The 13,866-nt window shown below is 38.7% G+C and overlaps 1 protein-coding gene across 3 annotated transcripts in view; it reads right to left on the bottom strand.

The window, feature by feature from the left end:
* Nucleotides 1–1,414: 1,414 nt before the first annotated feature.
* The window catches only part of gata3 (GATA binding protein 3), an 18,799-nt gene continuing 6,347 nt past the window's right edge, over nucleotides 1,415–13,866 (bottom strand). For 2 of the 3 annotated variants that reach the window (XM_060889041.1, XM_060889042.1), the window contains exons 2-6: nucleotides 13,708–13,866; nucleotides 11,391–11,951; nucleotides 8,412–8,557; nucleotides 5,403–5,528; nucleotides 1,415–2,889 (exon numbers count right to left, since the gene is read on the bottom strand). The exon at nucleotides 13,708–13,866 is cut by the window's right edge and continues 221 nt beyond it. In XM_060889041.1, the coding sequence (XP_060745024.1) occupies nucleotides 2,599–2,889; nucleotides 5,403–5,528; nucleotides 8,412–8,557; nucleotides 11,391–11,951; nucleotides 13,708–13,866 (1,283 nt within the window). In that variant the 3' untranslated portion in view covers nucleotides 1,415–2,598. The remainder of the gene's footprint in view (nucleotides 2,890–5,402; nucleotides 5,529–8,411; nucleotides 8,558–11,390; nucleotides 11,952–13,707) is intronic. The other variant, XM_060889043.1, reaches the window with a different exon arrangement.

Below are 13,866 nucleotides of genomic sequence, written 5' to 3'. Positions count from 1 at the left end.
CAAGTGTGTAATTGTATAGAGTTGGTCCTGTAGGCTAATTCAGGAAGAATAAGAGAAGAGGAAGCCAAGTTCAGCGACCTTTCTACACCTCTGCTTCTGCATCAGTTTTGCTATGAACCTTTTTTGGCAGGTCTTGCCTAGGGCATTTCTGAGTGTTTGTGTGTATATTTTTAAAGGCAGTTGGCCACGCTGTGATCTGGACGCAGTTCCCCTTTTTTCCTTGCATTAAGTGACTCTCAACAAGCTACCATGCAAATACATCAAACCACGATTTTGCCCCCAAAGCAGTGTGGCTGATGCAGAGTATTCATTTCACTACTTCACAAGGCCCACAACCTTCATTTTTACACTCTAGGGATCCTTTATACTTTCACTTGCATTGGCTGCTGTGCATCCACCCTTTACAGTATTATACTGGCATGCGGAATATAAGTTCCTGTGTACTGAATAAACAACATTACTTGGGTTCATTGTGTGGTTACATGAACTGTGCTCCCATATACCGAGTGTTTGATAATCAAACCCAAAGGCCCTGAGGCAGGCTTGTTCTTACGACCCATAAAAGTTAGTGGACTGAAGACTATGGCTGTCTACAATGGAACAGCGTGCACTAACCTTGTGACCTCCCAATGATCCACTGATCAAAGTCAGCACAGGAAAAAGGTTTCCTCTTTGTGTGCGAGCCGTTTAAACTCAGCTTTAAACCACATTTGCTGCTCTGCGGCCATATTGATATTAATAGACATTCCTTCAGGGTTACAGAATCAATTTGGCATGCAGAACTCAAGTTCCTGCATCCCCTCGCACGAAAGCTGAGTGAAATGACTGTGTGGCTCATAATGTTTAGAAAGTTAAATCCTCCTATTGTGGTGTTACATTTGCCTCGTGTGTTCATAATAATAGGAGCAACAATTCATGTCTGTGTCAGACACATTAATGGAACTGAAGGTTCTCTAAATGCCTTTAAACAAAAATATACCATTTTCACATCACACCTCCAACAGGATGCTAAACATTTAGGATGAGTCAGGGGAAAATATCACCAGTAAAACATCCGCTTGAGCAATCTATCACCGAGACACTTTTTTATGCATGGCTGAGTTTCAGTATATAGTTAAAAGAGTTATATTTTGCAACATGGTGTATTTGTGTGTGTGTGTGTGTGTGTGTGTGTGTGTGTGTGTGTGTGTGTGTGTGTGTGTGTGTGTGTGTGTGTGTGTGTGTGCGTGTGTAAAGGGACTGAACTCTGACCATCTACAAGCCGCATTTTATTTTAGACCTTCCTATTAGCTTTCGGCCTCTTCAGTAGACATGTCCCACAAGTCTTCAGATGTGACTAATATCACACTTAAGAACCAGCACACATGCGCATAGATGTGAAGACAAAAAAAGACCACTTCCTCAAATACATGCATGATGTGAACAGAGATTAAACTAGTTTATTATTTTCAAAGAGAGGAAAAAATTACGCAACAAAAAAGCAAGTCTTTTTTTTACACTATTGATTATTAAATTTGTACAACCATTCAGTCTGCATTACATAAAGAAATAATTCTACATCTTTGTTTCTTTTGTATTTTTGGTACTCTGAATTATACATACAAATAACAAATACAGGAACTTTTTTTTCACAATGCATATAACCTGGGCCAGAAGAAAGTCTTTAAGGTGATCAAAACAGGTGGTTATGTGTGTGTGTGTGTGTGTGTGTGTGTGTGTGTGTGTGTGTGTGTGTGTGTGTGTGTGTGTGAACATAAATCGATTGCCCAAGACCTATTACACATCCAGAAGAGTAGCTGGCAGTCAGAGGAACAGACCTGACTACACAAGCGTTAATGCGTTACACACCGTTCCATTACACAGAAAGCCCACATTCCATTATTTTCACTTTATTTTCTGTCAGTCTCTGTCTCCTTCTTTACAAGGAAGAGCTGCTACAACGTCCCGCTTCGGCGTCTTGTCTTTCCTCCAGGTTTAAGTCGTACCCTTCTTGTCGTTAGCTGCCCGTAGACTTTCCCCCCCCTCCTTGTTAGTCTTTATCTCTCTTTTAAAAAGTCTTTTAAATGTACTGTATTTCATACAATTTGTACAAATATATGCAGAGTCTGTCTCCTCTGTGGTTTTCACAGATCACTCGTTGAAGAAAACGAAAGGGAAGGATGATGAGTTGAGATGGAGGAAGGAGTAAAAGGATGGATGGAAAGATGGATGGATGGATGGATGGATGGCTGATAGATAGATGGATGGATGGATGGATGGATGGAGAACAGGGTTTAAACCTTTACGTTTCACTTCCGGGTGTCTGTGCCATAAGAGAGGGAACCTGTACACGAGTAATGTTGGTGACATTATAAGGTTAACAATGTAAGCAATTAATGTCTCTCTCACTCACTCTCTCTCTCTTTCTCTTATTATCTCGCTCTTGTTGGTGAGAAGTAAGAAGTAAGAAGTAAGAAGTGAGAAGTAGGGGTGTAGAAAAGTTTTACAGGGCTCATAGCAGTCATCTGTGGGCCAGGAGAGAGCAGGTTTTTGGGGTAGAAGGTCAAAGATTGAGGAGTTGTGGTTGAGGCTGAGGTCACGGTCAGGGTTGGAGATAGCCTAACCCATAGCGGTTACCATACTGGAGGGGTGATGGGGGGCAAAGGGCAAGCTGGAGGAGGGGTGCATAGGAGTGGGTGTGGTCAGCATGTGGCCCGAGTGCGAGAAGGGTGGGAATGAGGTCATGTGACGTGAGAGGGCAGCCGGGCTGAATGAACTGCTCTTCTCCATCAGGCTCTTGGAGAAGTCGTCCATGCTGTCCTGAGACTTTTTGCTCTTCTTGGACTTGCTGGACATCTTCCTGTTGCGGGTCTGGATGCCTTCCTTCTTCATAGTGAGTGGTCGGTTGATCTGTGGTGGAGAAATAAGAACGGTGTGGTTTTGTTAACGCTAGTTAATCACAGAAGACAGATGGTATTAAATAGTAGAAAAAAATCTCAGAGTGATCAAAACAATCGTAAAATATTAGAAGACACATTTCCATTAATACCATAAAAAGAGCATTGTTAATGGTTTGACCCACAATTCATACTAGCAAACAACAAATTGTGTGTATCCAAAGGTTTTGCTTATGGTCTGCCCAGTATGTCCCAATAACAAATATTAGTATCCAAAATGTAAGTCTTACAGCAGTGTTATGAAGTTACATTTGCTAAACCAAAGGAACTGAAATTGGGAAACATCAGACAACCAGCTCTGTATATTCATTTATTTGTGCCAATCATGTGGAATTGCTGCTTTACTCATTTATCTAATTCCCATTAAATTGAGAACATCACACTTAAAATGTCGCTTGCTGCTGATGTTTGAATTGAATGTCACAAACCTACATAAGACTTGAATGGCTACCTTTCTCACTTGATAGTGTGAACGCCAGATCAATCTGCAGCATGTGAGTAGAAACAATTTTTTTAAAGCATTTAAATACAGACAATTTCCTAAACTAATATGAGATGCATAGGTGACAAAGGTCTGTACTGTTCTTTCTGGAAAGGAAGTTATGACTACATGTTTCAGCTGATTTGAACAGCAGCAGTGGAATCATCTGTGTGGAATCAAATGTTTGGGTTTAAGATTTCACAGATGTCAAAAGTTGCAGCTTTTTACATTAAAAAAAGGACTGAGGATAAGATTATGGTTAGATTAGGTGTAGCATAGCATTAACTAGCTTTAATAATAATTATGCCAATGGAAGGTCCATACGCGGATAGTAGGAAAAACATACTTGTGTGTATTTTGTGTGTGCGTGTGTGTGTGCGTGTGTGTTAGACTATATTGGCACCAGGCTGGAATTAGCTTTTGATTCCTTGACACCAGGCACAGCTGATGCCAGGCTTGCCAAGCAAAGAAACCCCAGACTCTGGCTCGGCAAACACGGGCACAGTGGCACTGCCACGACACCTCACTCTCCTGCCAGCCAGCATCACCATCACAGAATTGAACTCCTTAGCCTTTAGCTCTCTCTTTCGCTCTCACTCTGTTACTGTGTCTTTCACCCCCTTGTTCTATCTTTTTATGCTCTGTCTTAGTTAGATTCCTTCACCTCACTTCATCAGTGTGTGCACTATGTGCCAGACCACAATGTTTAGAACATTTCTCTCTCTCTCTCTCTCTCTCTCTCTCTCTCTCTCTCTCTATAGGGTAAAGTAATGAAGAGTAGACCTACAGCTAGATGCTTATACCATTGTGTGTAGACATCTTAGTCGATTCTGTGAATGTTGCATGTGCCTGTCCTCAAGATATCAAACTTAACATAGACTAAAATAAATCAAGCGGCAATGGACCAAGAAGCAGTGTCTGTTCTGGGACAACATATACCAGAACTAAGTTTTGTGGCCTTCTTTGGTGATTGGGTGCTCACTATGTCAGTCATGGGCAGTCTTGTTACTGGTTGCCTTACTAAATGTACAAACAATGAGACACACACAACTGTGGTTTCCCTTAGTTGTTCCTGTGAGTAGTGCTGAGCATAGTGTTACAAACAGCAACGTTGGTAAGACTGATGCTTAATGTAAGAATTCACTGTGTTATATGTCCTTGACCATCACAACAAACACATAGACACTGTGGTTACCATACAAACACTAACCACTATTCTAACACCAAACTCGGAACTTTACTCCATAAAGACTCCGGGTGACCACAACCCCAGTCTAAGATGTTTCAGTACAAAGCCAGTGTGACAGACACGTGCACACACACGCGCACACACACCCACACACACACACACAAAACACGTACACCAGTGCAAGGTTTCATTCTGTCATAGAGTTTCAGTGTACCTTTGATAGAGGTTCAGGTTAAGAAAAGAGACACGGAAGGTTCAGCAAAATTTAGGATTTGTTTCGAGCCCGAAAATAAAACATTTTCATATTATAATTTTATGGGTCACATACACAACCATAGACAGTACAAGGTGAAGTAAAATGCTTTGTCGACTGCCTGTGACATAAAAAAACTTTTATTTAAACATTGTTGATCTAAGCTGTGGCTGATAAGAGTCATCCAAAAACAATTACATGTGCAATAATAGGTTGTAATAAAGGCTACTGCAACAAACTATGACCTATTATACTAATAATAGAAATACAAAGAATAATAATCATTATATTAATCATAATAATAATAATCGTATCCCTTTTGTTTTTATTAAAATTGATTGCGGGCCTGGGAATACAGGAATTTGCTATTGTGTGTGTATGTGTGTGTGTGTGTGTGTGTGTGTGTGTGTGTGTGTGTGTGTGTGTGAGAACAATTTTTGAACCATTTTCCGCACATTCTTATTGTTAAAGTCAGCATTCTTGTTTTTAAAGTCAGTAAGTTGTCAACATTAAAAAGAAAGAAAGATCAGATCCAGCACTTACATTGTGCAGTTTAAAGTAGAGGCCGCAGGCATTGCACACCGGGTCGCCGTTTGCGTTTCTCCTCCACAGCGTCGTCGTGGTCGTTTGACAGTTTGCACAGGATGTTCCTGCTCGCCGTGCAGCAGACTACAAGAATCAGAGAAACAGAGGGATTAGATATAGTGACCTGTGCTAACACACTTTAGCAGTTAATAACCATAGTGTATCAACCATACATTAACCTTCTACACAATATTGTCTAATCCTTCTCATCTAATGGTGGACCGTCAGTTTTTTCTGTGACATAGAATAATGTTGAAGGAATAACGGGGCAAAAAGTCTTCTAACAGCCGTCCCTTGACTGTGCTAAAAATATATTCCCTCAAATGCAAATATTTATAAAAGGGCATAAAAGCGGAGGCTTAAATGGCAACCATTAAGGCTGATGAAATTTTCCTGTTAAACGGAGAAGTTAGCATTAAGAGCAGGCAAGACAAAGCTCCTGTCTCGTATTTAAAACAATCACGCTGGCAGTTTATTCAATTAGACCCGGCATAAATTTCATTCCCGTCACTCCACATTGCCCACAAATAGCTTTTCCATGGGCAACACACTAAGAGATGGATTTATATTCATGTTGCATGTTTTCTTGCTCCTCCACACAGCAGAATCTTGCTTTTTCTGTTTTTCTTAGGGCCAACTGTATACAGAACTTCATTTTCTTAATATGTACCATCTGTTCTTGTCTTCTTCCTCATTTTGCACAATAGAATTTGAAATTTGAAAAAAAATTTGCTAAAGATGATCATAAACAAGTAAAGTTAAATCACTGACAGAATAAAGTGTTTAAAAAATCGTAAACACTTGTGAATATTTGTACAAATACACACAAAAAAGCACTTGACTACAAAAATATTGGAAAGCTTAAAGGCTTTTTAAACTTTAAAGTGAGAAGTGAAAAAAGAATATGTAAAAGCAGCAAAGGGAACCCTTCGCTACATTGCTGATCATCGGTATAAAGGAATCATAGCAGTATACCCTGACATTTGCTCTTTTCATACCCATTCTGTCTGTCTCTCTCATGCACACACTCCCTCTTTCTCCCATACTCCCCCCACCCCCTCATCCCCTGCCTTCTGAGGAGTCGTGGTGACTCTTGCCCCCTCCGCCTGCCTTTATGTTTAGGCTGGGGACTTTATCAGCAGTGCTCAGATATCCGGCAGCCTTTTCCTGGGAAGTCAGCTTTTTACATTAGAGAGAGAGAGAGAGAGAGAGAGAGAGAGAGAGAGAGAGAGAGAGATGCCAAAATACAGCTGCCCTCTGACAGTTTCCCCTGCCTTGAATGAGGTGTATATAAATCTAGAAAGACAGACTGCGTGCAGGGAATTCACCTTTAAATGTCTTAAATACTGTCCCATTTTGATGCCCAGCTCTATTTTTGCTGACATTAAGCACACCACAGCTATATTATACTTCACTAAGCTATTAATTGGTCTCTTCTAGCTTGACTGTGGTCCATTTCAGCCACAAATCTATGCACATCTACAGTATATGTAAGAGGGGTACATTAAACGAGATTGAGTCTTTGACAATCATTGAGATTGAGGGATGAATAAAGGCTACCATTTGTGTGTGTGTGTGTGTGTGTGTGTGTGTGTGTGTGTGTGTGTGTGTGTGTGTGTGTGTGTGTGTCTGTTTGAAACCCTTAGGTGTAATTTGTTGCATGATCTTTGAGGAACTCTGGGGAAATAAGCATGCATTTAACAGTGTAAATGTGCTAGCACTTTAATTCCAGAACGTTTCATTTAACATCAGTCAGACCGCAGAGGAGAAAAAACACTATGCTGGTATAGAAATGCATGCAACAATTAGATTTATTAGCACTGACGTCAAGCTTGTCACTCATGAAGTAATTAGGGATGCATATCTAAATAACAACATACATTGCACCAGCTTGTTTTTAATGACTAGCTAAAAAGACCAGCCAACTTTCTAGCCACATCAATAATGATGAGTAATTATGAGAAATGTTAAGTAATGATGACGTCAACCCGGCTTCCGGCTTAAATTAGGCTATAACGGTTTAAGTTGTATATAGAGTCTGCTTTTATATATGGTTTTCACTGTATTTATGTAAGAGAACACGGACCCATACGCTACATCAGCGTATTCCCTCCGTCACGAGCTGTTTTAGTGACTATTCAATGAAGCATCTGATTGGGGGGCGTTTAGTAAAACGACATTCAATTATTTAATTAAAATAAGGTGAAGATGTGCGTTTTCTCTAACTGGTATTCAATTTCATATGTTTTTTGTTTGTTTTTTTGCTATCTCGAAAAAAAACTTCAAATTATTATAATTTTTTTTTTTTTTTTTTGCAAATTAACCCACTTCCTCGAGCGCTTTCTATTTCATGTATATAGGATTTGAGACTATATACTAAAGAGTATGGCCTCAGCACAGCACGTGCGATCTTCTGAACAGTTTTTATAGAAAAAGAAAGAAAGAAAGAAAGAAAGAAAGAAAGAAAGAAAGAAAGAAAGAAAGAAAGAAAGAAAGAAAGAAAGAAAGAAGCTAACAACAATAATACATACCAATGCAACATGAATAAATAAACGGGAGGTGTAATTTATTAAATGATTTAATTGACTGTTATTCTGGTGTCAAGTGAGTGATCTGCTGATGTGTACGGAATACTGCGATCCTGTAGGGACAATAGACTGAAGCTAATAGACAAACTGAAAATGTAAATACTCTATATAGATTTAATTAGACTTTCCTAAAGCGAACTTTGTGGTTTGGCTTTCACTAGCACGGAAACATCTGGACAAGATTGTTGTAATAATAATAATAATAATAATAATAATAATAATAATAATAATAATAATAATAATAATAATAATAATTTACAAATAATACAATCGTTTTAAGACTATTTTTTTTCTATAAAATTGTTTTATTTCTAATCCCCGCAGGGTCAGAATTCGTGCATCTGCTTGAGATAATAACGGAATAAGGGGAAACACGTACCAGTCTCCGCTTGGGCTTGATTAAGGGACGATTCTGCCCGTTCATCTTGTGGTAAAGTCCGCACGCGTTACACAGGTAATGACCGGTTCCGTCCCGCCGCCAGAGAGGTGTAGAAGTGGCTCCGCAATTCACGCATTCTCGGCCCTCTGTAGGAAAAAACATGCACATTATTATGTAAAGCACACGCTCATAAAGTCCTGACTGCACAAATATGTGGAAATGACTGGTTCAAAATACATGTGGAAAATAAAAACGCACACAAACACGTGCAGAGATACTAAAGTTACCACAGCATCATCGCAAGCAAACCTAATTCACTTCAAGCAGCATTTTAAAACAGCACTTGTTAAAAAAAAAAGTTGTGGGGAAAAAAATGCAGCAAATATTAAAATGCGTGTGCCATGCAATGTTATAATTTATAATTAGCGACAATAAACACAACTGCAACAACAATAACAACAGTAGTAGGCCGCTACTCAGATCAGGTAGGTGGTAATGTAAATAGGTATTATCATAATGTAGAGGATAAACACGAGATCACTTTGGAATTATAACACCGCTTATCCAGAATACTATTATATAAGGGGTGCATTGTTCTGGGTCTATTATGGGTCATGTCTGTATTTTTTCTGTATGCATATTATTATTATTAAATCTTATTATTCTTATTATTCTTATTATTAGCATTATTGTCGTTATTGTTGTTTTGTTGTTGTTGTAGATATTGTCTAAAATATATATATATATATATATATATATATATATATATATATATATATATATATATATATATATATATTAAAAACAATAATAATAATAATAATAAATTCGGTATTTTATTGCTCTGATTTGCATTGGGCTAATTTAGACTACATGTGTAATCTGCAGTGTGTGTGTGTGTGTGTGTGTGTGTGTGCGTGCGTGCGCGAACGTAATTGAAACAGTGTAGGCCTCTCCTCCTACGACCCCCCCCCCCCCCTCCAGTTTGAGTGACAGAGCGCGCGCGCATGTTCTGTGTCACACCGCTGCACTTGGTTTTGGTTCATACACAGAGAAGGAAAAAAATGATAACTCGGTATGTCATTTGGTGCAGTATAACGATTTAGTTTATAGTTTTATATATATGTATATAAAACATGAATTTCCTATTTGCTTTTTAAGCCTTCTTATTAAGTCAGAAGTTGTTAGCATCACTATGTACAGCCTGTTTGTTAAGTGTAGCCTTATAATAAACCGAGTAGCTAAACACGATTGCTACAAATTAATTAGACGAAATAAAGCCTTTTTCTGTACGTGTGGACATTTGTGCCTATACTGCAATATCGTCTGGTGTTGCGCAAAAAGGTTGTTCCGGGTTTGTGGGCAGCAACTCGACCACAAAATGAAACTTTTCACATTTAAGGTCATGTACATACGGCAGGTTAGTGATAGCAAAGCATAAACTAGGCTATTGTTGGATTTGGTTTAGCAAATAGACTTACACGTACCACAACAAACTGGTAATATTCACATTTTTACTCGAGATATCAGAAATCTAATTCAAACCTGTTTGGTTAGCGGCTTCTTACGCGTCTAGTATCGAATTTACTAACTTCATCCACGTCACGTTCACTTATCGCGAGAACACACAACACGTAAATATGTCTCCAGTTTATTTTAATTTATACAGTGTTACAGCCCTAAATAGAACAATAGCGTTAGCTAGCATGCTCCCCAAATGTTAGCATAATAAACAGTGCATATGAGGAGAATTTAATCATTCCAGCAGCGTCAATACGCGTCAACTATTTTGTGTATTTTTAATGAACAAATCAATGCATTAATCCGTTAATTGGCAAAATACAAAGTACCAACGCTAACGAATTGTGATGCCAAGTTGTAATGAGGAACAAAACTGCAGATTTCCAGTTATGGTTCAGAATTAGGACTGAGCCAGGGAAAAAAGATTTTTAATAAATAAAGGTTAAATAAAAATATTTATCCTGATATCGATATTAACTTATTTACATAAATTGCTTAATTTTATAAGGTTTGTTTTGGGTTATACCGGTCGCCTTTAATGCACTTTTTTTTTTGAAAATCTTTTTTGAAGCCCTTTTTTTGAAGCCCTAACACAGTAAAAATGCACATAAAAATTCAAAACTTCGATGAGAAAATAGGATTAGTCATTTTTTGACAGCAGTATTTTGTTAGTGAAACCGGTTTGGTTGCTGGTGACTGAATGACCTTTTTTCCCCACTAATTTCCCTCCGTGTTTGGATAGAGATTGATGCAGCAGCATCCGGCCTCTCCATCAGAGCTTCAGCGCTAAAATAAACAGCGCAGCAAGCTGAACGTAAGTGGATTAGCTTAAACACATAAAACACTGCGGAGACCGGGATCAGAAGAGATGCAAAAAAATGCAAACATCAGGAGAAAAAAAACGGACTTGTCGGAAAAAATTGCGCAATGTTTAATTATCCCGCATGATGGAATTCGGCTTTATCACTGGACAACAATAGATATAGGCTAATGTAAGGCTTTAATCAAAAAAATGTTATGCACTGAGAAAACAAGCCAGATGGTACCAAACAAATCTGTGTCCGAATTTATTTCTTAATGGAGTTTGAGATTAATTTTAAATTGGGAGATTATATTGAGATTATTGTTCTAATATTCCTGCATTATGGTTTCCTAATGGTTAATCAGTATACAATTTGTGTTAAAGTGCAATGAAAATACTAGATTATATGTTGTTTGGATTGACGTGGATAATACAAGGAAAGTGTCCAAGCAGTTAATTTATACTGTGGCCTTTCCTAGGGTTTAGGTGCTAAATTAACAAAAATACTTATCAATTGCCTCAGAGCAGCCCTGACCCAGGGAGGCTGTTTGTGAGGAATTCTGGTAAAATTGGAACAAATATAAAGTCTATGGTGAAATGTTTTTCCTATGTTGTGGTTAAGTTAAATCAAAAGGGGTAATAAAGCGCACGCCTACCTGAACAGGACCTTGTTTTTGGTCTCGTTTTGGAACCATAACTAGAGGAGGACCCACCTAGCAGGCTGCTGGGTGGGAAGAGCCCCGGCCCGTAATCGGACACATAGGGAGGGTAAGTGGCGATGGGGTGATGCGCAGAGGAGGACGTTGCCACTGTGCCTGCTCCAATGGCCATGCCACGGCTGTGGGCTGCATCCAGCTTCATGCCGTCAGGCAGCTGGTACTTGAGGCACTCTTTGTCTTCAGGCCGCAGTGAAGAACCAGATGACTGCGTGGACACCGCTGGGTCTGGGGACACGTCTTTTGGAGGAGTAGGAGGGAATGTGAAAAGGTGAGGGCTGGCATGGCCAGCCGACAGTGAAGAGGAGGAAGAGGAAGAAGAGGAGGAGGAGGGCGGAGGGTAGACAGACAGAGGCCCGGGGGAGCCATGGTGCAGTGGTGCTTTGGGGAAAGGGGGGCCCAGGTTCCAGGGTGAGGCCCCATGATGTGATCCGATTCCTTTACTGCTCTCCAGCCATGGCAGAGAGCCATGCAGCAATGATGGACGACACACCTGACTACCTGAAAAAGCACATATAAACGCAGAGGCCTGTTAACAAAAATGTCACTGCTTTTGTTTTTTTCTTGTTTTACCAAAACACTAAGTTTAAAGCTGTTTCAAACCACATGAAACAAACAGGCAATCTCACCACTAATAGACTGCCATGTTATAAAACCACATTAATAACCACGAGAGAAATAACATTTGGAAATCTTTACCAGCTAAATAACAAATGTTGTTTGTAATTATTCAACTGCTGACAAACATATTTCATCATAGTGTTTGAGATTTTTTAATACAAAGTAAAACACAACTTGCATCTTAGCCTCAAACTTAAACTGAATTAAAGACGAATTATTATAAAATTTGCTACATTATATAGTGGCAAAATCAACAGCACTTCGTTTTTAAACATTTTAGTAACGTCATTATTATTAATATTATTATTAATATTATTATTTATAATACAATATATATTATTGATAATATAATACACCACAATCCTGGCTCATTTTTAACTTTACCAAAATGAAAAAGACCGCGGATGTTAATTCACCGCCAGTATTGTGGTGTTTTGCACTGTATTTGGAACTCTAGTCTTGTATGTCTGCGATGCTGAAAGAAACTAATTTCAGTTGTTTTACATGTAGAAAAAAAAACTTAAACGATACTCCACGGAGAAAGCCTGAGGTATTCACAATTAACACCTAATGCATGTCATTAGCTCTCATTATCAAGGCCGTCGATACCTAACACTCCACTTTCAGTATCTGTACGAGGAAAATCTGAAAGTACTGAGATGTCTGATAAAGACAAGCCTCAAAAGAGAAGCAAAGCCAGGCCTTTTCCTGCTTGCAGACGGCTCGCGATGTCAAGGCAATAAATTAAACCCAATAACAACAATAACTTTCTCCACACAGAGACTCGTTTCTGTATCTGAACTGTGTTGGTTATTTTTAAGGCCCAGCTCACATACTCATCAAGTCACAAAAAAAGCTTCAATCTAACAACGTGATATTGTCAGATAGAAAACGATTCACGGCGCTCACTTCTGTCGTTTTAAAGATATATAAATACAATTTGTATAAATAAGAATTAAATGTTAATTTAGAATACCGACTCTGTAGAGTGCATTGTTTTTTTCCTACAGAAAAAGGCCGCGAATGAAGAAAACAGTACATTTTATTTCCAGTGTAAAATATTCGCTGACATTAGAACACTAGAAAGATGTGAAACCAGTGACACACCACTCGAGATAAACACAATCTAAGGTCGGGTCGTCCAACTTCTAGCTTGTAGCAGACTTGTAGCCTTTCTCACGAATTTTATAAGACAGTTAAATAAGGTTTACTTTGTTATTTTCTGTCTAATTTTACTATTATTCTTATATTGCAAATTACTTAGTATGTTATTTAAAAAATCAAGTAATGATAACAACAACAATACTACTACTACTAATAATAATAATAATATTCATTATATATTCTAATCATCATCATCATCATCCTAAGGGTTGAGTTAAATTCAAATCCGTTAATACAGGCACATAATGTTGTGCTGATTTAATACAAAATAATTCGATATTTAAAAGCAGTAAAAAATAAAAATTTGTAAGAATTTGTTCAACCTACAGGTGACACTTTAACCAGTGTAAAAACGAATTGAAGCTCAAATTAAAATGAAGGTTTTGTGTGTGCTCGTTAAATGACTGCTCCCTAACCTTAACCCGAACACGGATGAGTTTGTGCTGCAATATAAAATGCATTAGATGCTCACCGTGTGGCGGCGGGTACCGCTGTACACCCCGGTTTCCGTAGTACGGGTGGCCGCTCTGTCCGTCAATGTTGAAGAGCACGTCCATTTCCTCAATCGGATACTGCGGCTCCATGTACGAGTGACTGAGTCCGGGATGGTGCGGCTCCGCGTGCTGCCCGT

The sequence above is a fragment of the Tachysurus vachellii genome, chromosome 16 (assembly GCF_030014155.1).
Source record: "Tachysurus vachellii isolate PV-2020 chromosome 16, HZAU_Pvac_v1, whole genome shotgun sequence".
In the NCBI taxonomy this organism is placed as follows: domain Eukaryota; kingdom Metazoa; phylum Chordata; class Actinopteri; order Siluriformes; family Bagridae; genus Tachysurus; species Tachysurus vachellii.
The sequence above is the reverse complement of the archived record's forward strand: the minus strand, read 5'-3'. Positions and strand labels throughout refer to the sequence as shown.